Source organism: Cetorhinus maximus, chromosome 9 (genome assembly GCF_964194155.1).
Source record: "Cetorhinus maximus chromosome 9, sCetMax3.hap1.1, whole genome shotgun sequence".
NCBI classification, from domain to species: Eukaryota; Metazoa; Chordata; class Chondrichthyes; order Lamniformes; family Cetorhinidae; genus Cetorhinus; species Cetorhinus maximus.
In genome coordinates, this window is record NC_135887.1 from 127829436 (window position 1) to 127854350 (window position 24915).

The following is a 24915-nucleotide window of genomic DNA, read 5'->3' on the forward strand; positions in this document are numbered from 1 at the left end:
TAGGGTTTCCAGTGGTGCTCCTTGTGGTCTCTGGTCTTCATCATTGTCTTGATGTTGCCATGGATGGTGACCAAAGCCAAGCCTTGCACTCCAGTAAGACTATGATCACTTAACCTGTGGTGTCCACAATATAAAATATCTGGGGTGACCCGGGTGAGTTTTTGTAGCAATACTTGAGTGTAATGGATCCTAGGGATGGAATCTGCAAGTCATTATACATGGTGAGTTTGTCATTAGTTGGTTGAATCGTCACTTGCCACTTATGTGGGTACCTACATTTCAGTGTACAAAGTGGAAGGGTGTTTGCACCTGCAATTGTATCCATTTTTCCACATAGGTAATGCTGGCCCTGCACCTTTGGGCATATAATCTCGATGGTGGCAAAGGCTTCTGTTGGTACCACTATGCCAATGCATTCTTTGATGCTCCCTTTGTGTGTCAATGGTCTGGTCCGCCTTGCAATCTGACCATATAGCTTGGCTAGGCATTTTGTGGATCTTGCCTTGACGCTGTTTGGTGCGCACTCTTGATTGGTTAGAATGCTGTAACTGTCTGGCGTCTGTTGTGACTTCTTGTGACACCAAACCATTTGTTTTGGCGTTTGCTTTCTGCCCTGGCACTCCCAGTGTCGTCTGGTGCCACATGCCTTGATTACAGCATTAAAAGCTGAGCATTTTCTGGGTGCATGTCTGAGGTCACATTGCCCACATTGGCTATTAGGTTTGCCTGTATTGGCTATCATGCCAATGGTGGATGAATTTCACATGGACTCTGTCTACCCAGTAGTATAGTTTCGAACTTACATCCACTTTGTAATAGTGCTGCCATGGTGTAACCACGGGATTGGCCCAAGATGTCTTTTTGGAATGCTTCCATTTGACTAGATGCTATCACAAGCTTAATTACTCTGTCAGCTAGCTCTTCCACTGTACAGTCGCAATCATGCCCTTTGTCTATGTATTTACCTATGAATTGATCATTGACCTCTGTCAGTTGTTTTCTGAAAGGCATGAATTCCAGATGGTGTATTCATAATTGATCTTTGAGTGTTGACCATATTTTAACAGCAGGCATCAGGTCCCGATAAGATTGAATTAGGAGAACTTCAACAGCAAAAACCCATCTGCTGTGAAGTTTAAGCAGGAACAGAGGGTCTCACTGTGAGTAGAGCTCACAGACAGTAGTTTCATGATATTACCCTTAATTCCAGATGTGTTAAATTGAATGAATTTAAATTCCCAAGCTGTCATTGTAAGATTTGGACTCGATGAGTTCTCTGGAGCATTAATGTCAGGCCCCTGAATTAATAGTCCACTAACATAACCACCATGCTATCATACCCACCCTCAGGGTTAGGCTGCCTGGCCTCTAGTTTATTTATCCCTCTCCCCATTTTTTGAGCATGAGTGCATCATTTGCAATCCTGCAGTACTCTGGCACCAGCTCATATCTAAGGAGAATTGGAAGATTGAAGCCAGAGGCTCCACACCCTCAGCAACCTATGGTGCACATGTACAGGTAGGGTGACTTCTCTGTTTTGAATGCTGCCAATTTGTTAAGCATTTCTTCTTGATCTACCTCATCCAATCCAATCCAATTTTTCTACTACCACCTTTAGTAAGACATTGACAACATTGATTCTCTAGTGAAGATAGATACAAAGTATTCATTTAGTACCTAAGCCATGCCTCTGCCTCCACAAGAAGATCTTTTTGATTCCCAGTCAGTTCCATCCTTCCTTTTCGCAATTTCTTCTTTTCCTTGAGTTCTCTGCCCGAAGGCAGGTCTGACCCACAGTGGCACGACCTCCACCATGGGTAGGACATTGAGGTTGGTCCCGAATCCACCCCAGCCAGAATGGGGATTGAACCCCGTGCTGTTGGTGCCAATCTGATCCACACTGGCCTCCAGTCAGCTGAGCATACCAAGGGGTTTGAGTTGTTCTGGCAACAGACACTTTTACATACATGACGTATCCCAGAGTTATGAAAAGTGATGGTAAAAGCTTCAACTTTCTCTCGATAACATGGGTGACCAGGAACCTCTCCTGCTCTTATCGCCAGCCATTTGCATATGTTGCAAGGATTTACAAGTTGACATTCAACCTGTTTGGCCGCGTTATGATTTCACCTTCCTTGGCCATCAAGTCCTGGGGTGGAACTCGAACCCAAAGTTTCTGGCTCAGAGGCAGGGATGTTACCCATTAACCAAAGGACTTCTGTAATACTCTAATCTTTGTCAAAATGTTCCAGAGTGTACTTTTTTTGCTCTTAATCTGAACAATGGACATAATTTTAAGAAGGACTTTGTACAACGGAGTATTTTTGGGCTGCTGAACAACATGTAGATGGGAATACACAGAGGAAACATGTTTTAATTGTGAAGAACTGCTATTTTTTACACCTTGAATGCTAACCTGCCATCGGAATTTCTCAAGAGATGTGTGATTTTTCAGGTTCTCATACACTTTCTAACCTAGTATAATGATGGAAGTTCCCCTGAGATGTTTGAGCATTCCTAATCATGTATGTTTTGCATTGCAGCAGGGAGAAGTGGACTGCTGGCCTTTAAACTGTCCAACATTCAGCTGTGAGTATACGACCATTCCAGAGGGAGAGTGTTGCCCACACTGTGTGAGTGATCCATGCTTAGCTGACAACGTGGTCTATGACATCCGACAGACATGTATAGACAACCATGGGATAACACGGCTGAGCGGCTCCATATGGACCACGGCTGGATCCCCCTGCACGACTTGCAAGTGCAAGGTAACTGTACTGCGTTAGCATTTCATGCTATCTTTTCACATCTCACCAACAATACTGCTGTATTGCTGCTCTGCACAGTTTTCATCTCATCCCCGCTGTAGAAATATCGGTCTGGATTTTACAAGCCCCCGCCGGGCAGTAGGAGGTCTCATTAAGTAGGGCAGGTGCCTACCCCACCGCCTTCCCGCCCGCCCCTGAGCTCATCCCCATCGTACAGTTGGTGGGCGGGCGCCGAAAGCGGCTGCCCTTCTGCTATATTTAAATCAATAATCGAGGGCCAATTGAGCTTGTTAACAAGCCAGTTGACCCCGATAATACGCTGCCCACGCCATAACATGGTTGGTGTGGGCAGTTGGGTGGGAATGGGCAGGCCGTTTTCTCAGAAAGGGCAGGAAGGAAGGCATGGTGCTATCTTCAGGGGGTGCCCTTTGCGCAGCAAGATATTACACCCATCTCTTCCTACTCGCCAGCTCGCCGAAACCCACTGCCCCCACCCTAAACTGGCTAAACCCTCCCCACCCAATAGCCCGGACTTACTTTGCTCCGGGATCCATGGCGCCTTCTTCTTGGGCATGTTTGCCGTGCCGGCAGCATCCACTAATGCACTGTTAGCGCTGCCGGGACTGCTGGAGCTCCCGAGGGCGGGACTTCCTCCCCGCTGTATCTGCAGAGCAGGCTAGCATGGAGCGAGTCGGCTCCACGTCAACTTTGCTTCTGCGGGGGAGGGGGGGGTGTTGGCGGGGGGATGGGAGTGGGTGTTGAAGGGGGTTTGGCGGCGGTGGTGATCAAACGGCCCAAAATCATTAATACTGTTTGTAAACTCTTTATTAAATAATAAACTCAGACAACCAAGAACATTAAGGTTATCTAGAATCTATAGCTGCTTGTTCAAAGGATCCTAAACAACATAAGATTCATATTTTAGGATTCTTATTAAATTCTCATTTTGAATGGCAAAGAAGATACGAAAATTACCGAAATTTGTGTTTAAGCTTCACCTTGCACATATATCTTATTCAGAAAAACGAATCAAAAAGCCCTCCTTTTAAGCAAAGCTTACATTTAGCATAATCTTCTGAAACATTATTTTTCTGGTTAAAATGGTGTCTGCACAGATGGAGTTTATGTTGTAGCTGATTAGGGCTGTATTTTTCATAAATTGACGAGCTGATGATCTTTGTCATCAGATAATAAACTTGAAAGGTAATTAATGCAGTTCTCAATTAATATGAGCACAAAGTGAAACATTATTTTCAGGGTGATGCTACCATTCAGTCATTAAGTGTACTTTTCTGTTTATTCTGGTTTAATTGTGTTGCCTTTTCCCGCTGCATGTTCTGTTTTGTCAGTGAGAACTTTGGCTCACGCATTGGACCTTCCAGAGTCTCTAATTAGCTGAAGCCGAGCACAGCGGCAATCAGTCCCTATTTGGTTTTCATTATATATCAATCAGTATATCATTAAAATCAACAATCCTTATACTTAGACTGTAGCCATGAGCAGAGCTTCCGTAATGATTATAAAGTCCATGTGGGGCTTGCAATTACAGTTCTCTAAAGCACTGATGTTGGTCATCATAAATCCATTAGAAATCAGATAAATGAGGTGTGAGAACATATGATTTCTTCAAAAGCAAATCATTTACATCCCTGTTCCCCCAACAGCATTGCAATGAGTCAGATTTGCAAGTAAATTACTGTTGTTTTCTGTAACTGTGTGTCCTCATCAAGGCAGATAGTGTTAGCACTTAGAAATGGAAATCTATCCCATTTCAAGCACATCCGTTTTAAGCACTTCAGACTCAGTTATAGGGCAGGACTGTCAGAGAGTAAAGCTGTCTCCCGAATGTAGCCGAACAAATATGCCTGAGCTTTAGCCTTAGGAAAACGCTCCCCAGCTGAACCATCGCATAATCTCTATTTCTCACAAATCACACTTGCTCACCAGAAGCTGGGTTTAAAATGCTGTTAACTGGTAACAGAGGAGGCAGCCTGGGCTGGAGTCAAATCAAGTGTCTAGCAGTGCAAGGACCAGTACGTTAACCCTCTGCATTAGTGCCTGAAAATGCTTGGAGGGGGCTGTTGTGTTGATGTTGATCAAGATAGCAATCTTATCAAGTTCCCCACATTTTGCCCATTGCATACATGTAACAACATCCTTGACTTCCCACAGCTGGGTAGGCTTGGTAATTGTTTGAACTAGCAGTGTGGCTACATGCATGGACAATCTGATCAGTCACCATCATGTGGGCAGGCAATGGCCACTGGCCTGTAGAAATTCAGGTCCAGTGTGGGGATGGAGGTCCCTGCTTCCCCCATTGCCCCATGAAAACAAGCTTAAAATAAATAGAATCAGAAAATGCTGGAAATACTCAGCCAGCATCTGCGGAGAGAAACTGAGTTAAAGGCTGGAATTTTGCAGCCCCTCGCACGAGCAGGATCTTCTGGGCCCTCTGATGTGAATGGAGATTTGAATGTCTCACCTGCCCCACTGCAGGGGGAACCTGTCATGGCGGGGGGTGTGGGGGGAATGCTGGAAGTTTCTGGCCAATGTTTCAGTTTGATGACCTTACATCAGAAGCTTAGCATTAACTTAATTTGAATGATCCCCTCTGCTTCTGATCCTCATCTCCCTTCACTTTACCTGGCAGGAAAACTGCAGTGCCTTTACAGCTCAGGCTGCGGTTAGAGTCAGGGCCCAATTTTCTCATCAGACCCTGCATATTTACAGAAGGAACCCACCAGCCTCAAAGGAGTGTCTTTGCCGCCTGCTTATAGCGACTTAAAGTTGAAACTCTTTCGAGTTATCAACAGTCACAGATTGCAACTCTTTCGAGTACAATCACAGTTCTTGGTTTCCGGGAGTGGGACATGAACCCACAACCCTCTGATTCAAAGGCGAGGGTGCTATGAACTGAGCCACAGCTGACACCTCCCTAAAGTTGAAACTCTTTCGAGTTATCAACAGTCACAGATTGCAACTCTTTCAAGTACAATCACAGTTCTTGGTTTCCGGGAGTGGGACATGAACCCACAACCCTCTGATTCAAAGGCGAGGGTGCTATGGACTGAGCCACAGCTGACACCTCCCTAAAGTTGAAGGTGGTGGGATCCTGGTGGGGTATTAATGAGTGAAATGCCAGGATGATGTTATCTGCCTACTTGCATGGTGGATAGGGATAAATCCAAGCCCCTCACTTAGAATTACAGTATATGCCTCAATGTGCTTCCCCTTGTATATGTTGCAAAACTGCACGATTTGAGTAAACAGTATTACATCAGTTAAAATAAATAAAAAGCATTATTTTACAACATTTACATCTACAGGTACTGGAAGTGACATGGTAGACTTATTAAACTTACACTGCCAATTTATAATGAATGATAGAACTTTATGCCACAGCCACAGATACTAGGTTGAAAATGTTCAACTCAATCCATGCAGAATAATTTTAGCATTCAGATAGAGGGAACTTTCATCCTGTTAGTCTTCAGCTTGCTTCAAACCAAAGTTGCAGAAGTGAATGGTAATGAACCTCATTGCTAAGCTTGACAACATGTGGTGAGGACTGGACAGTACAATCGAGCACCGTGGGTCAGCAGCATGCTCAACAGAAGCAGCGAATAACTGCTGGCTTTCTGCAACAGCAATAGGCCCAGCATCGGGAATACCTTCTCCAAACACAAGGCCATCCACACAACGACTTGGAGGTCTCCAGATGGTAACACGCTGAATGAGATTGACTATGTATGTGTCAGCAGCAGATGGAGGACATCCCTACAAGAGTTGTCAAGGTGCTGATGTAGGATCGGGCTACCACCATGCGTTAGGCAAGGCCCACCTGAAACTGAAGAAGGCAACACCCACAAAGACACAACGGCCGTTTGCAATGGAGAAACTGAGGGATGAGGACATGTCGGACAGTTTCCAGTTGGCCCTTCCAACAGATTCGAAGTACTACAGAGGTCGGGCAACATCGAGGGACAGTGGAAAATCTTCAAAAGAGAAATTAAGGAGACTGCAGTAGTCACCACTGGCCAGATGAGAGGAATCAACAAAGAACGATGAATCACTGGCCCAACATGGAAGTTGATTGATGAAAGAAAGTTGGTGAAGATCAAGAGGGACCAGGAAAAGAACATAGAACAAGGACGAGAAGACAATGAGAAGTACAGAGGACTAGATTAAGCCATGAAGAAAAGTTGCAAGAGAAATAAACAAGGTTAGATAGAGTTAAAAGGCAGGGAGGCACAAGAAGCACCAAATCGGAACAACTTCAAGACGCTGTACAGGATCATATTGGAACTGACTAGTGCAAGAAGCAATGCCACTGTACCAATCATGGGCAAGAATGGTAGGACGCTATTGGTGGTGAGAGCAGGAGCAAGGTGGGTGGAACCCAACCCCAGCTCCATGTTTGAGATCGATGACAGCACCACACCTCGGCAGCTGAACATCAACCTGGGGGAAATTGCAAGATCAGAGGTTCAAAGATCCACCAAGATCCTGAAGAGCAACAAGGCTCCAGGGATTGACGAGATACCAGCTATTGAAACATGGCAAGAACACCAAGTAGGGAAGTGGGTGGCAAGAACACTGAATAGGGAAGTGAGGACATCCACAAAAATCACTTAATCCTCATTTCTGAACACAAATGCACACAATGAGCACAGAGTTAAAATGTTTTAGTGACTCGAAATCACATAGATTTGATCAAGACATTCTAATTTTTTTTTAACTCATGCATAGGTCATATGTATTGTTGGAAAGTTCAGTATTTATTGGCTATCCCTAATTACCCTTGAGAAGATGTTGCTGAACGACTGCAGTCCCTGTGGTATAGGTACACCCATAGTGTTGTAAGGAAGGGAGTTCCAGCATTTTGACCCAGCAACAGTGAAGGAACGACGATATAGTTCCAAGTCAGGATGGTGAGTAATTTGGAGGAGAACCTGCAGGGGGTGGTGTTCCCATGTGTCTGCTGCCCTTGTCCTTCTAGATGGCAGAGGTTGCAAGTTTGGAAGATGCTGTTGAGGGAGGCTTGGCAATTTGCTGCAGTGGACCTTGTGGATAGTGCACACTGCAACCATGGCATGGTGGTGGTGCAGGGATTGAATATTTCAGATGATAGATGGGGCACAAATTAAACAGGCTACTTTATTCTGGACGTTTTGAACTCCTTGAATTTTGGAGCTGGATTCATCCAGGAAAGTGGAGAACATTCCATCACACTCCTGACTCATGCTTAATAAATTGTGGACAAGCTTTGGGAGTCAGAAGGTGATTCTTCACTGCATAACTCCTAGCCTTTGACCTGCTCTTGTAGCCACAGGGTTTATATGGTTGGTACAGTTAAGATTCTGAGCAATTGTGAGCTCCAATGATGATGGTGAGGGATTTGGCAATTGTAATGCCATTGAATGTCAAAGTGAGGTGGTTAGGCTGTCTCTCATTGAAGGTAGTCATTGCCTGGCACTTGTGAGGTGCAAATGCTATTTGCCACTTACAAACCCAAGCTTGAATGTTGTCCAGATCTTGCTGCAAAAGGGCATGGACTGCTTCAGTGTCTGAGGGGTTGGGAATGGTTAAAAAAAACACTGTGCAATCATCAGTGACTATCCCACTTCTGACCCTATGATGGAGGGAAGGTCATTAATGAAGCAGCTGAAAATGGTTGGGCCGAGGACACTACCCTGAGGAACCATGGCAGTGACACCTTGGGTAAGAAATGACTAGCTTCCAACAACCTAAACCATCTTCCTTTGTGCTAGGTATGGCTCCAAACTTTGGAGAGTTTCCCCCTGATTCCCATTGATTTCAATTTTGAATGGGCTCCTTGATGCCACACTCAGTCAAAAGGTGCTTTGGTGTCAAGGGTGGTCATTTTCACCTCACGTCTGGACTCAGCTCTTCTGCCCGTGTTTGGATTAAGGTTGTAATGATGACTGGAGCCTGATGACGAGTGGCCCTGGCAGAACCCAAACCTATCATTGGTCAGCAGGTTGTTGCTGAGTAAGTGCCGCTTATGGCACTGTTGGTGATACCTTCCATCACTTTATTGATGATTGAGAGTAGACTAACGGGGTAATAATGGACAGGGCATATCTGGGCAATTTCCACACTGTCAGGTAGATGTCAATGCTGTAGCTCTACTGGAACAACTTGGTTAGAGGTGTAGTTGGTGATGGATCTCTATAGCTAAGGTGTTGTTGTGGCCTATGGCCCTTGCAGTATCCACTGCATTCAACCATCTTGATATCATGTGAATGAATCTTATTGGCTGAAGACTGGCTTCTCTTATGCTGGGACCTCAGGAGGCAGCAGAGATCGATTATCCACTCGGCACTTCTGACTGAAGCTGGTTGCAAATTCTTAAGCCTTGTCTTTTGGACTCTTGTGCTAGGTTCCTTCATTGAGGATGGGGATATTTGTGGAGCTTCTTCCTCCAGTAAGTTGTTTAATTGTCCACCTCCATTCACAACTGGATGCAGCAGGACTACAATGGCTTAATCGGCTTCATTGTTTGTGCGATCACTCAACTCTGAACATAGCTTGCTGCTTCTGCTGTTTAGCAAGCATGTGGCCCCTGTAGCTGCTTCACCAGATTGGCACCTCATTTTTAGGTGCGTCTGGCGCTGCCCCAGCATTCTCTCCATGGGGCCGTTCGTCTGGTTTGATGATAATAGAAAAGTGAGAAATATGCTGGGCCCTGAGGTTACAAATTGTGGTGGAATATAATTCTCCTGCTAACGGTGGTCCAAAGTGTCTCATCGATGCCCAGTTTTGAACTGCTACATTTGTTCTTTGTCTGTTCTTTCATTAGTATATCATTTCTCATGGGGCAGAATATTTCGCTCGTCGGGCGGGTGTGTGCCTGACCCGAACGAGCATAAAATGACGCGCGATGACATCGGGCAAGTGTCCTGACGTCATCACACACTGGTGCGATATTTCTGTTGGCACGCACGCTCGGGAGTCGGCAGCGCGCCCGCCGACAATTAAGTGGCCTATTAAGGCCATTAAAGTCATCCATTAAAAGAAATTTTTTGCTGCCCGGCCAACCTTATGGTTGGCGGGCAGGCGAATTGGCCAGGCGGCCTTTGCATTTTTTGCGAAACCTCATCCACAAGTGGGATGAGGTTTTGATCAGTGATTTTAAAAAAAAGTTTTTCAAACTAATTGCTAATATGTCCCTCCTCGTGACAGAGTCACATGAGCAGGGACATGACTTTAACACTTTTAAATTCTTTATTTTTAATTTTTAAAACCTTCAGCTCCTTGAGGCAGCTCTCTGCCTCAGGGAGCTTTTACTGCGCGCACCCACGCGCATGTGCAAACTTCCGTGCTCGCCCTCCTGCTTCTCCCACCCCGGCAGCGCTGAGTGCTCCAGCGCGCGATTCACTCTGGCTCACCATTAATTGGCCAGCCAGCGTAAAATCGCGATCAGGGCCCAATCGCGGGTGTCGCTCCGTTTATGTAGCTCCCTGCCTGACGACTGGAAAATTCTGGCCGTGAAATATTTAAAAATGTAGTATTTAGATATCCTAGGTCTAAACCATTATAATCTTTTCATTGTTATTACTGGTTTTACTCTTTCACTGAGTTTATTGTCACTAGATTTTATTGAATTTCGGGGAAAAATCATCGCTTATTCTGAAGAGTTGGCTGTCTGCCACATCCTTGTTCGCATATTGATGTTTGCATCTAGATTCTAACTTCAAACGTGACTAATTTTTAACTGAATGTCTTGACGACAACATTAATTTCAAGGTGTGACCTTCGTGATGTTCCACCTTACAAATGTATGTGTTAAGATCAGAATTACTGAATAAAAATGGATATTATCAGTTCCAATTCATTTTCTGGATTTGAAAGCTGTTTCTGTGATGATTATAACCAGCAGTGATTTACAGTTAATAGTGATGAAAACGCTGGCAAAGCTGTTCTCAAAAGGTTTGCAACACGTTGTATGCATTTGCGGTTTCTGTTTCTTTTGCAAACACTATTTGCATCTGTGCCACTGTTAGAACAGACTTCCCAGCCACAACTGGTTGCAGATCACAAACCTTGTTACAGATTCTGGAGCATCTGCAGACATATTTCTTTAGAGGAAGTGTATTTTGGTAGTCACATCCATAATCTGCATATGTATTATGATAGAATGCTTCCGTAACAATATGATGGACTTGCAACATATATTTGACCTACATTAGCAACTTCAACAAGAAACATAAGAACAGAAGAAATAGGAGCAGGAGTAGGCCATTGGGCCCCTCAAGCCTGTTCTGCCATTCAGTAATATCATGCTGACCTGATCTTGACTTCAACTCTACTTTCCTGTCTGTTCCCCATAACCCTCGTAGTTCAGAAATCTGTCTAACTCAGCCTTGAATATATTTAAAGATTTCGCCTCCATTGCTCATGGACAGAGAATACTAAAGATTCATGAACATCTGAGAGGAGAAATTCCTCCTCATCTCCATCTTAAATGAGAGAGCCCTTATTCTGAAACTATGCCCCCTAGTTCTAGATTCCCCAATGAGGGGAAACATCCTCTCGACATCTGTCATGTTGCGTCCCCTCAGAATCTTTCAACAAGACCACCTCTCATCCTTTTACCCTCTGAGTATCAGCCCAACCTGCTCAACCTTTCCTCATAAGACAACCCTTTCATCCCAGGAATCAGCCCTAGTGAACCTTCTCTGACTCCTTCTAATGCAAGTACATCCTTCCTTAAATAAGGAGACCAGACTTACACACAATACTCTAAATGTGGTCTCATCAAAATTGTGTAAAGAAGTAACAAGACTTCCTTACTTTTTTATTTCCACTTGCAGTAAAGGCCAGAAGTCCATTTGGCATGTTTTTATTATTCATTTATGGGATATGGGCTTCGCGGCTGGGCCAGCATTTATTGCCCATCCCTAATTGCCCACACCACTGCCAAAGACAATTAGGGATGGGCAATAAATGCTGGCTGAAGCATTTGAACCAAGGCTGTAATGAGGTCAGAAGCTGAATGACCCGGCGGAACCCAAACTGAGCGTCAGTAAGCAGGTTATTTCTGAGCAACTGCCGCTTGATAGTACTGTTGATGACATCTTCAATCACTTTACTGATTATTTGATGTACCTGCACGCTAACTATTTCTGTTTCATGTACAAGGGCAATGCTGTACTGCAGCATTCTTTAATCTCTCTCCATTTAATTGGTATGTGATATTTAGGAAGGACAGGAAGCTAGGAAAAGGTGGAGAGATGGCCCTGTTAATTAATTATGTTATTAGCACGTTAGAGAGGGATGACCTAAGTACAGGAAAGCAGGATGTAGAAGCAGTTTGGGTTGAGATGAGAAATAATAAAGGCAAGAAGTCACTTGTGGGAGTGGCGTATAACCCCCTAATTGCAACCACATGGTAGGATAGAGTATAAAGGAAGAGATAATGGGAGTTTGGCAGAAAGGTATGGTGATAATCATGGGGGATTTTAATCTACATACAGACTGGAGAAATCAAATGGGCAAAGGTACCCTAGATGACGAGTTCGTAGAATGTTTTTGTGATTGTTTCTCAGAACAACACATTCTGGAGCCAACCAGAAAGTAGGCTATACCAGACCTAGTATTGTACAATGGTATAGGATTAATTGATAACCTCGTAGTGAAGTCACCCCTAGGTAGCAGCGATCATAATATGATTTAATTTTACATTCAGTTTGAGGGAGAGAAGAGTGAGTCCAAGACCAGTATTTTAAACTTAAATAGGGGCAATTATGAAGGCATGAAAACTAGAGCCAGCTAAAGTAAATTGGCAAATGAGGTTAAGGGATAGGTCAATAGAGATTCAGTGGCAGATATTTAAAGAGATGTTTCAGAATACACAGAATGGGTACATTCCAATGAGAAAGAAAAATTCCAAGGGGAGGACCCACCATTTGTGGTAAACTAAAAAGTTTAAAGACACTATCAGACTTAAAGAAAAAGCATAGAATTGCACAAAGATGGGTGGCAAGTCAAAAGATTGGACACAATATTAAACAACTGCAAAGAATGACAATAAGATTAATAAAGAGGGAAAAATTAGAATAAAGGAGAAAGCAAGCTAGAAATATAAAGATGGATAGGAAGTGTGTCTATAGATATTTAAATAAGAAAAGTTAACAAAGTGAGTGTTGGTCCTATAGAAAGCCTGGGGAATTAATAATTGAAATTATGGAGATAGCAGATGAATTGAACAAGTATTTTGCATCGGTCTTCACTAAAGAGGATACAAGAAATAGCTGTAAATCAGGAATTGGAAGGGAGGGGGGAACTCCGTAAAATTACAAGTGAACTGGACCAGCCATATAAATACTGCAGGATGAAACATCCCAGATTTGCACTAAGTGCGGTAGTGGGCGGGTAAAAGGTACGTTTCACCCGCCGGCCGCAATGGTGACTTTTCACGCTGTTACATCCCAAACCCGCCACATTAATTATGCATTCCCAGGAAACACATCTCCTTTGATGACAGGCAGGCTCCGATTCACCCGCAACGCCATCACCTTGCCACCTCATCATGCCGTCGCCACATTGAAAGTACAGCTGTGTGCACACTTCTCAGTGCTTCCAGCCCAGGGCTGCTGCAAAGAAGACATGGCCCCGAAAGACAAGAAGACTGCAGCCCCCAGGTTTAGTGATGCGTCCCTCGCATGCCTTTTGGACGCTGTGGAGGCCCGCCGTGCTGCCCCCTACCCATGCTCTGGCTGCACAAGGGTCAGCATCATTACCACTCCAGCTTTGTAGGCGATGGCAGTGGTGATCAGCGCCAATGCTGCAGATAGAGGATGAATGACCTAATCCATGCCACCAGGGTATGGCAGCCATCTCATCACTCTAAACTGACACAGTCAAGCCGATCACACATTCACTGGCATCTCACCCACTGCCAATTCAAGGGACATCACCACTCACTCTTTCACACACACCCTCACATCTCCATCTGGCCTCATCTCCTCTGGAGACTGCCTCCTCAGCCCTCACCATCTTGATGCCACTTGCACAGAGCAACTTGTGCCCCCATACAAACCCTGGGATACCCCACTTCCCCAGTACAGCCCTCGCTCTGCAGCCTCTTCCCTTGCCTGAGGCCACTTCACCCCCTTCCTCAAGCAAGTCTTTGCAGCTGTACAAAGCCACCCCTGCCTTACGGCTAGTCTGGTAGGTAGAGACCTGCCCACGTGCCCCCCTAAAAGTGATGGTGGTGCTGTCTGTGAAGCCTGGTACTGATGACTGCGAGTGCTGCCCGAAGCAAGATAGGCAAACAAACCTCAAAGTCCCGAGTGAAGTTCAGCTCGCCAGGTACACGTCACTTATGTGCAGCTATGAAATATGTCGCCATACAATCATGCTGACGTGGACGGACAATTCAGCATGGGGAGATGAGTCTGGCGAGCTAGCCTTATAATGATATGCAGATTTATTACAATAAGGTTCCCAACAGCCAACAGTGGGAAACGCGGCCCGCCATTGATGGGCTGAACAGATGATTGCAAACTGGTTTCTTGACATCTCACCATATTGCCCACTCACACCACTGAACATGCGGTCACGGAAAATTCCACCCTTTGGCTACAAGAGCAGGTCAGAGGCTAGGAACCCTGCGGCAAGTAACTCACCTCCTGACTCCCCAAAACCTGTCCACCATCTACAAGACACAAGTCAGGAGTGTGATGAAATACTCTCCACTTGCCTGGATGAGTGTGGCTCCAACAACACCCAAGAAACTTGACACCATCCAGGAGATAGCAGCCCACTTGATTGGCACCACATCCACAAACGTTCACTCGCTCCACCACCGATGAACAGTGGCAGCAGTGAGTACCATCTACAAGACGCACTACAAGGCTCCTTAGGCAGCACCTTCCAAACCCACGACCACTACCATCTAGAAGGACAAGGGCAGTCGATACATGGGAACACCACCAACTGGAAGTTCCCCTCCAAATCACTCACCATCCTGACTTGGAAATATATCACCATTCTTTCACTGTCGCTGGGTCAGAATCACTTGTCTTTTAAATTTTGTAAACATAACAGCTTGCTGTGACACTCAGTTGAAAGAACTTGGTGCTTACAATTTAAATAGATATTTGTTGACATAAGCCTGAGGGTTATCATCATAGGATTCATGCTGCGAGACTGCTTCCACAAACTACCATCATATGAACATAGAAACTAGGAGCAGGAGTAGGCCTGATGGCCCTTCAAACCTCCTCAGCCAATCATAAGATCATGACTGATCTGATTGTAACCTCCCGCCTACCCCCCATAAACTTTCACCCCCTTATTTATTAAGAATCTATCTATGTCTGCCTTAAAAATATTCAAAGGCTCTGCCTCCACTGCCTTTTAAGGATGAGAGTTGCAAGAGTCACGACCCTCAGAAAAAATTTCTTCTCATCTCTGTCTTAAATGGGCGAACCATTATGTTTAAACAGTGACCCCTAGTTCTAGATTCTCCCACAAAAGGAAACGTCTTCTCTATATCCATGCTGTCAAGACTGCTCAGGATCTTAAAGTTTTCAATCAAGTCACCTCTTACTCTTCTAAACTCCAGTGGATACAAGCCCAGCCTGTCCAGCCTTTCCTAACAAGACAAGCCTCGCATTCCTGGTATTAGTCGAGTAAACCTTCTCTGAACTACTTCTAACACATATACATCCTTCCCTAAATAAGGAGACCAATGCCGAGCACAGTACTCTAGATGTGATCTCACCTGTACAACTCAAGCATAACCTCCCTACTTTTATATTCAATTCCCCTCGCAATAAACGATGACAGTCTATTAACTCTCCTAATTACTAGCTGTACCTCCAAGCAAGCCTTTTCCGATCCATGCACTAGGACACGTGGATCCGCTACAGCCCATGTGGTGTAGGTAGACCCACAGTGCTGTTAGGAAGGGAGTTCCAGGATCTTGACCCAATGACAGTGAAGGGAACGGCGATATATTTCCAAGTCAGGATGATGAGTGACTTGAAGGGGAACTTCCAGGCTGTGGTGTTCCCATCTATCTGCTGCCCTTGTCCTTCTAGGTAGTGTGGTCGTGGGTTTGGATGGTGCTGTCAAAGGAGCCTTGGTGAATTCCTGTATCAATTATTTCTGCAAACACTTCTTTTAAGACTCTAGGATGCAGGCCATCAGGTCCAGGAGCCTTGTCGGCTTACAGTGCCATTAGTTTGCCTGGTATTTCCTCTTCAGTGATAGTGATTGTTTTAAGTTCGGGGAGGTGGTGGTGTAGTGGTATTGTCATTGGACTAGTAATCTAGTGGCCCAGGCAGAGTTCTAAGGACCTGGGTTCTAATCCCTCAATGGAATTTGAATTCAATCAATGAGAACCTGGAATTGAAAGTCGAATGACCATGAAACCATTGTCGATTGTCATAAAAATGCATCTGATTCACTAATGTCCTTTAGGGAAGGAAATCAGCCATCCTTACTTGGTCTGGCCTACATGTGACTCCAGACCCGCAGCAATGTGGTTGACTCTTAAATGCCCTCTGAAATGGCCTTGGAAAGCCACCCAGTTGTATCAAACCACTAGAAAGCCTATAAGGAATGAAACTGGACAGACCACCCGGCATTGACTTAGGCACTGGAAACGACAGCAGCAAACTCAGCCCTGTCGACCCTGCAAAGTGCTCCTTACTAACATCTAAAATCTTGGGGCTTGTGCCAAAATTGGGAGAGCCGTCCCACAGATTAGTCAAGCAACAGTTGGACACAGTCACACTCACAGAATCAGAACTTACAGATAATGTCCCCCAGCACCATCTTCATCCCTGGGAATGTCCTGTCCCACCTGCAGGGCAGACCCAGTAGAGGCGGCGGCACAGTGGTATAAAGTTGGGAGAGAGTTTCCCTGGGAGTCCTCAACAGCAATGTTGGACCCCATGAATCTCATGGCATCAGGTCAACCATGGGCAAGGAAACCTCTGGCTGATTACCACATACTGCTCTCCCTCAGCTGATGGAGCAGTACTCCTCCATGTTGAACACCATTTGTAGGAAACACTGAGGGTGGCAAGGACGCAGAATATACTCTGGGTGGGGAATGGCTCAGTTGTACCACTACTGGCTGAGTCCTAAAGGACTTAGCTGCTAGACTGGGTCTGCGCTGTTGGTGAGGGAACCAACAAGAGGGAAAAACATACTTGACCTCATCCTCACCAACCTGCCTGCCCATGACAGTGGAGTGACCACCACACAGTTTTTGTGGAGACTAAGTCCCACCTTCACATTGGGGGAATCCTCCATCGTGTTGTGTGGCAGTACCACCATGCTAATTTGGATAGATTTTGAACAGATCTAGCAACTCAAGACTGGACATGAAGTGCTGTGGGCCGTCAGCAACAGCAGAATTGTACTCAACCACAATCGGCGGCCTCATGGCCCGGCATATCCCCACTCAACCATTACCACTACCAAGCCAGGGGATCAATTCTGGCTCAATGAAGAGTGCAGGAGGGCATGCCAGGAGCAGCACCAGGCATACCTATAAATGAGGTGTCAATCTAGTGAATTAAAACTCAGGACTACTTGCATGCCAAACAGCATAAGCAGCATGCGATAGGCAGAGCTAAGCATTCCACAACCAATGATCAGATCTAAGCTCTGCAGTCCTGCTACATCCAGTCGTGAATGGTGGTGGACAATTAAACAACTCATTAGAAGAGGAGGCTGCACAAATATCTCAATCCTCAATGATGGGGGAGCCCAGCACATCAGTACAAAAGATAAGACCGAAACATTTGCAGGCATCTTCAGCCACAAGTGCCGAGTAGATGATCCATCTCGGCCTTCTCCGGAGGCCTCCGGCAAGATAGATGCCAGTCTTCAGCCAATTCTATTCACTCCAACTGATTTCAAGAAATGACTGAAGGCACTAGATATTGCAAAGGCTGTGGGCCCCGACAATATTCTGGCAATAGTACTGAAGACTTGTGCCCCAGAACTTGCTGTGCCCCTAGCCAAGCTGTTCCAACACTGGCATTTACCCGGTGATGTGATAAATTGCCCAGGAATGCCCTGTACACAAAAATAAAGCAGGACAAATCCAACCTGGCCAATTACTGCCCCATCAGCCTACTCTCGATCATCAGTGAATTGATAAAAAGGGTCAACAACAGTGCTATCAAACAGCACTTGCCTGACCTGCTCACTGATGCTCAGTTTGGTTTCTGCCAGGGTCACTTAGCTCCTGATCTCATTACAGCTTTGATTCAAACATGGACAAAAGAGCTGATCTTCAGAGGTGAGATGAGAGTGACTGCCCTTGACGTCAAGGCAGCATTTGACCAAGTGTAGCATCAAGGAGCCCTTATAAAGTTGAAATCACTGGGAATCAGGGGGAAAACTCAATACTGGTTGGAGTTATATCCAAAACATAGGAAGATGGTTGTAGTTGCTGCTAGTTAATTGTCTCAGTTCCTCAGGGTAGTGTCCTAGACCCAACCATCTTCAACTGCTTCATCAATGACCTACCTTCCATCATAAGGTCAGAAGTGGGGATGTTCATTGATGATTGCACAATGTTCAGCACAATTCACGACTCTTCAGATACTGAAGCAGTCCATGTCCAAATGCAGCAAGACCTGGACAATGTCCAGGTTTGGGCTGACAGGTGGCAAGTAACATTTGCACCACACAAATGTCAGGCAATGACCATCTCCAACAAGAGAGAATCTAACCATCGCCCCTTGACATTCAATGGCATTACCTTTGCTGAATCCCCAACTATCAACATCCTGGGGGTTACCATTGACCAGAAACTGAACTGGACTAGCCATATAAATACTGTAGCTACAAAAGTAGGTCAGAGGCTAGGAATCCTGTGAAGAGTAACTCACCTCCTGATTCCCCAAAGCCTGTCACCATCTACAGGCACAAGTCAGGAGTGTGATGGAATACTCCCCACTTTCCTGGATGAGTGCAGCTCCAATAACACTATCCAAGACAAAGCAGCCCGCTTCATTGGCAGCCCATCCACAAACACTCACTCCCTCCACCACCGACACACAGTGGCAGCAGTGTGTACCATCTACAAGATGCACTGCAGGAACTCACCAAGGCTCCTTCGGCAGTACCTTCCAAAACCCATGACCACTACTATCTAGAAGGACAAGGGCAGCAGACACATGGGAACGCCACCACCTGGAAGTTCCCCTCTAAGCCACACACCATCCTGACTTGGAAATATATCGCCATTCCTTCACTGTCTCTGGGTCAAAATCCTTGAACCCCCTCCCTAACAGCATGGTGTGCGTACCAACAACACATAGACTGCTGCCATTCAAGAAGGTGACTCAAGGGCAATTAAGGATGAATGATAAATGCTGGCCTTGCCAGCAATGCTTAGGTCCAAAAATGAACAAAAAAATATAATGGTGACATCTGTGATTAAAAGATTAATGTTGTAACTTCTAGTACCGAATGATATTGGTTTCATACTATTGCTGCTGAATTAATTTTTAACTGAAAAATTCCAATTAGATTTAATGAATGTGTTAGCTATTTTCTAATATTTGATTTATATATTTAATTGAAAAGATCAGAAGTATCCAGAATAGAAATACTTTTGCCATACACTCCAAAACACTGATATTGATGTTATCTATAATAATATGCAGTTTTTGTCTGTCCAGACTCTTTTAATTGTTCATTTAAGGGGGGGCATAAAATAGCTGATTAACCAACTGTCACCTACTCAAGTACAGGACAACCTGACCAAACATAGAGAATGCTACAAGAGTAAAGTGGTCCTTTTGACAGAGGAGCAACAATAGGGGGAGGGAATGCATGGAAGTGGGGAAGACGTCATGGGACGTGTGTAATAGGATTCTGGGATAGGATGGCATGGGAGGAACGGAATGGTGGATAGCGATGGTATAGGAAGGAGGGTGGGGTGGGACGGGGTTGGTATGAGTGAGATGATAGGACTGGGATGGATAAGGCATGAGAGGGACGGCACAGGAAGAATGAAATGGCATGGGATGGAAATTTAAAGAAGCGCTTTTGCAATGTTTTGCAGGTCTCTGCTAATTTATCTTATTCTGTGGCAACATTCCCTCAACTAATAACTAAGGGCAGGATTCTCGAATTAGGGACTAAGTCCATGACAGGTGTTGGGGCGGGCAGTGTTTCCCATTGTGCAAGCTGCCTGGAAATGCCATTGTATCACCTGACCCCCGCCTGATTAATTATGCAGTTGGGGGTCTCCCAACATTTCCCATAGCAGGGCCGACTGCTGGCTCGCGCCCTGCCACCATATCTGGGCGCCATGTTTAAAAGACATCCGGGCACAACTATCCCAGAATCCTATTACACACGTCCCATGACGTCTTCCCCACTTCCATGCATTCCCTCCCCCTATTGTTGCTCCTCTGTCAAAAGGACCACTTTACTCTTGTAGCATTCTCTATGTTTGGTCAGGTTGTCCTGTACTTGAGTAGGTGACAGTTGGTTAATCAGCTATTTTATGCCCCCCCTTAAATGAACAATTAAAAGAGTCTGGACAGACAAAAACTGCATATTATTATAGATAACATCAATATCAGTGTTTTGGAGTGTATGGCAAAACTTCATTGTAGAATGAAGATGGAATTCCTGAAGAAAGAAGATGGACCTCCAGGAACAGTCTTAAGTTGGAAGATGGACCTCCTGGAAGACACTGTAACTGGGAGATCCACCTGATAGATGCTCTCCCCACATACCGCTGCATCTTCCAGGGTCCAGGGTCACTGGAGGCCTCCATCCAGAACCCCTGGGGCAGCTCCAGGCCTTCTTCATGTAAGCCCCAATATGTAGACACCTCATCAGTCCAGATATGTTCTGGACTGACGTGATTCCCCTCTTGCTCCGTGGGCGATCTGGCATTAATTGGTGTGAATCCGGTCGGGCCTTCACCTCCATCCCATTCGTCGGATGCAAATAGGTTTCACGCCGGCCTCAGGTGGGATTTGTGACCCGCTATGGCGGCCGGGAGCAGAAGATCCCTCTGTCATTTTACGCCAGTGTGAAATCAATTTTCAGGCTACCCGCCACATTCCCCCCACCCACCACCACCTCCCCCCGCCCACCATTAAATCTGCCATGGAGGCATGGGAGAATTCCTTCCTAAATTTAGTAATATATGTGTAATATAGTAACAGGTGCACAACATTGAATCACAGAAATAGGTCCTTGTTAAATAGAACTCACTATACTTCACAGTAAGTGTGTCAGAATTGCTATTGCATAAGTAAATTTGAGTGTTTATTATTCATTCACATATATAAATACTGAATTAAGATGGGGGAAAGATCCTACTGTGATGAGGTATTTAAAAGAGACTAATGTGTTAGCAATACTAAGCAGCCTTTAGCACAAACTGAATATTAGCAATAAATTAACAAAGTTTATTGCCTACCCTTTTAATTTATCTTGCCAGCCAGTTAATTTACGTTGATCTGAAGTGTGGATCTGAATTTTGAATGACAAAGCACAATCATGTCTATAATTAATATAATTGGTTGTTAGTCCGTGGGGGACAAAAATTGTTTTGATCTTTAAGACTCGGCTGTTGCTTATCAGAATTTAAGCTCCGCGGATTTATTTAAATGTAAAGCGCCCTCCAGTTTTGGGCACAAAGGGAACACTTGGACTGAAATTGGCCTTAGATGGGAGCGTAAAGCTGTGGAGGGTGAACCAGCAGCTCATTTAACACCCCGCGTGATTTTCTTCTCCACTGTGGTGGGTGGGATTTTCTGGCCCCGCCCACCACCGGGATCGCCCAGTTCCGCCAAAATGAAATTTTGTTTGGGCCGATGCTTCGCCCGCAGCGGGGCTGGAAAGGTTCAGCCAATGTGTAAAACAGGCTGCCACTTTCACCATCTCTAAAGACCAATTTCACCTTTAACGTTTGAATTTCCCATTGGGTTCAGAGATTATCAGCATCCTGGGGGGTTACCATTGACCAGAAACTGAACTGGGCCAGCCATATAACTACTGTGGCTTCAGACGCAGTTCAGAGGCTGGGAATCCTGCAGAGAGTAACTCACCTCCTAACTTCCCAAAGCCTGTCCACCATCTACAAGGCATAAGTAAGTAGTGTGATGGGACACTCTCCACTTGCCTAGATGAGGGCAGCTTCAACAACACTCAAGAAGCTCAACACCATCCATGACAAAGCAGCCCGCTCAATTGCCACCCCATCCATCACCTTAAACATTCACTCCCTCCACCACTGATGCACACTTGCAGCAGTGTGTACCATGTACAAGATGCACTGCAGGAACTCACCAAGACTCCTTCGACAGCAGCTTCCAAACATGGGACTTCTACCATCTAGAAGGACAAGGGCAGCAGGTGCCTGGGAACACCACCACCTGCAAGCTCCCTTCCAAGTCACTCACCACCCTGACGTGGAAATATATCGCTGTTCCTTCACTGTCGCTGGGTCAAAATCCTGGAACTCCCTCCCTAACAGCACTGTGGGTGTGCCTACACCACATGGACTGCAGTGGTTCAAGAAGGTAGCTTGCCAGCACCTTCTCAAGGGCAATTAGGGATGGGCAATAAATGCTGATCTAGCCAGAGATGCCCACATCTCATGAATGAATAAAATAAACTCGTAATCATTGTAATGGGCTTCCGTGCTTAACAAAAATAAGTGTTTTTTATTCATTCATGGGATGTTGGCATCACTGGCTAGGCCAGCATTTATTGCTCATTCCTAATTGCCCTTGTTCAGAGGGCATTTGAGAGTCAACCACATTGCTGTGGGTCTGGAGTCGCATGTAGGCCAGACCAGGTAAGGACGGCAGATTTCCTTCCCTAAAGGACATTACTTAACCAAATGGGTTTTTACAGTAATCAGCAATAGTTTCATGGTCATCATTAAACTTTTAATTCCAGATTTTTATTGAATTCAAATTCCACCATCTGCCATGGCAGGATTCGAACACAGGTCCCCGGAGCATTACCCTGGGTCTCTGGATGATTAGTTCAATGACAGCTCTCATTCCCTATTGTGTACACACAGCTTGTTTCATCATATAATTTCTGGCATAGTACATTATTGATGATTATAATCTGCACTTTTTATTCTATAAGAAGTTTTGAATACGTTTCTCTGCAACAAATGGAGGGTATTTTTTTGGGTGAATGAAGATTATTTGCTCAGCTCTAATCTGGAAAATTTTGAGTAACGTGAACTTCTCTTTTCTTGTCTAGAATGGGAATATTTGCTGCTCAGTTGATGTGGAGTGCCTCTACAACAATTGATGCTCTTTCAATGGACTAGTCTACTTCCTGTACAGACGGTGCAGGTATTCACTGAAACATACTGCAAAAAGGCCCTCACATTGTAGAACCAAAAGCTACCAAATGGAGCAAGATATCCAAGAGTTTGTGTGTCGTTGAGCTGTCCTGCACTTTTGTGGCTGTCAGTTCGAAATCTTTCACTTTCAACTCAAGGTTGGGAGCTTCCATTACCATATTGTTAGAAAACAACACTTCGATAGTTTTTACAGCATTTTGCGAGCTGTAAGTGGAAAACTGGATTGTTTTATCTGACCTTACAGTTAAATAGCTGTCCAAATTTGTTGTCCTGTTTTTAAGTAAAGCAATTATCTGTAATATTGTGTATTAACCCTTTGAGTACTGAATGTCCTTTGCCGCTTTTGAAATTCATGCATTTCCCTGTCAAGCAACTGAACAAATCACCTTCTAATCAAGTCCAATGCTGAACGTCACAGAGAAAACAGTTGTGCAAAGACAGGAAACTATGGAACGTGTACTTTAATTGTATTTATGTTTTTGCAGATGAAAAACCCAGAATGGTTGCAGTGTAGCAATTTTACAATTTTAATTTCGGTTACGAAAATATAATGGCAGATAGTTCCACAGTTCTTTAAAGGTAGAATAGCCTGCAGCTACAGTACCAAGCTCAGGATGCACGTTCTCTTTTAACACAACTGAAAGGTAGGACATGTCTAAAATGGCAGTCAGTCTCTTTTCTGGTGTTGTTGTGGTCAAGGCTAATTAAGGCATGTCTAAAAAGGCAGAAGTTTGATTTTGTTGTATTCTGCAAAAACACTCAGAATTAAACAATTGACTTAAAGCTTGTACAAAAGCTGTTCGATTTTTCAAAAGTAGCATTGTTTGTTCAAGTTGTACTTTCTGTGCATTCCTTTTGTGTCGTTGTATTTATTTCTAATTTTAGATAGTTGCAAGATCTAACAGAGGCATATTCTCAAGTTGTCACAGATTGAGTAACACTCCTCGAGTTACTCAAACATTCATTAATTGATTTATCAGCCGAGTTGCAGAATAGCAGAAAGATTGAAGAACAATGACTATCTAAAATATTGGAGGAGTTCCCACAGGGCATTCTCTAGTGGGACAAGGCAGAAACTGCCCCCAAACCCCTCCCATTGTTCTCATTGGTGTTGGCCCAACAAGTATCCCTTGTCCAATAGCATAAACAGATGATCTGGACATTGCTGGCTGAAAATTGTCTGCACCTTTTCCTACATGACAACCATGACTGTAACATAAGTCCTGAGGTTGTGAAAGACAGTGGCCTGTATTTCCGTGGTCCCACCATGGCAGGACCCATCACAGGAGCTGCGGCGGCCTAGCCATAAGTCCATTGACTTTCGGCGGCACCGGAAGATCCCGGTGGCAGGTGGGGCTGGAAAATCCCACCCGGCATATAAAGGCAAATTCTTTCCTTCTGTTTGGTTTTCCAATAAAATAAGGCAATAATGAAAGAACCTCATGTAGTATTGGGCTAAGCACATTTAAACTCGTCACTCCCGTAAAATGTGTCAATTGTTAGCTAATTGTTAGTTAGGCAATAATAAAAGAAACTCATTTAAACTCGTCACTCCCGTAAAATGTGTCAATTGTTAGCTAATTGTTAGTTAGTTAGGCAATAATAAAAGAAACTCATTTAAACTCGTCACTCCCGTAAAATGTGTCAATTGTTAGCTAATTGTTAGTTAGTTAGGCAATAATAAAAGAAACTCATTTAAACTTGTCACTCTCATAGAATGTGTTAATTGTTAGTCATACCTATACCCAGCTATTGCTGCGTGGGCACCAAGTGGTTTCAGATTGAAACCAG

At 44.7% G+C, this 24915-nt stretch overlaps 1 protein-coding gene across 3 annotated transcripts in view; it reads left to right on the forward strand.

The window, feature by feature from the left end:
• LOC144685008 (protein kinase C-binding protein NELL1-like) overlaps positions 1 to 23923 on the forward strand; it is an 814339-nt gene extending 790416 nt beyond the window's left edge. For all 3 annotated transcript variants that reach the window (XM_078549518.1, XM_078549520.1, XM_078549521.1), the window contains 2 exons: positions 2544 to 2768; positions 23019 to 23923. In XM_078549518.1, coding sequence (XP_078405644.1) covers positions 2544 to 2768; positions 23019 to 23069 — 276 coding nt within the window. In that variant the 3' untranslated portion in view covers positions 23070 to 23923. The remainder of the gene's footprint in view (positions 1 to 2543; positions 2769 to 23018) is intronic.
• Positions 23924 to 24915: the final 992 nt, after the last annotated feature.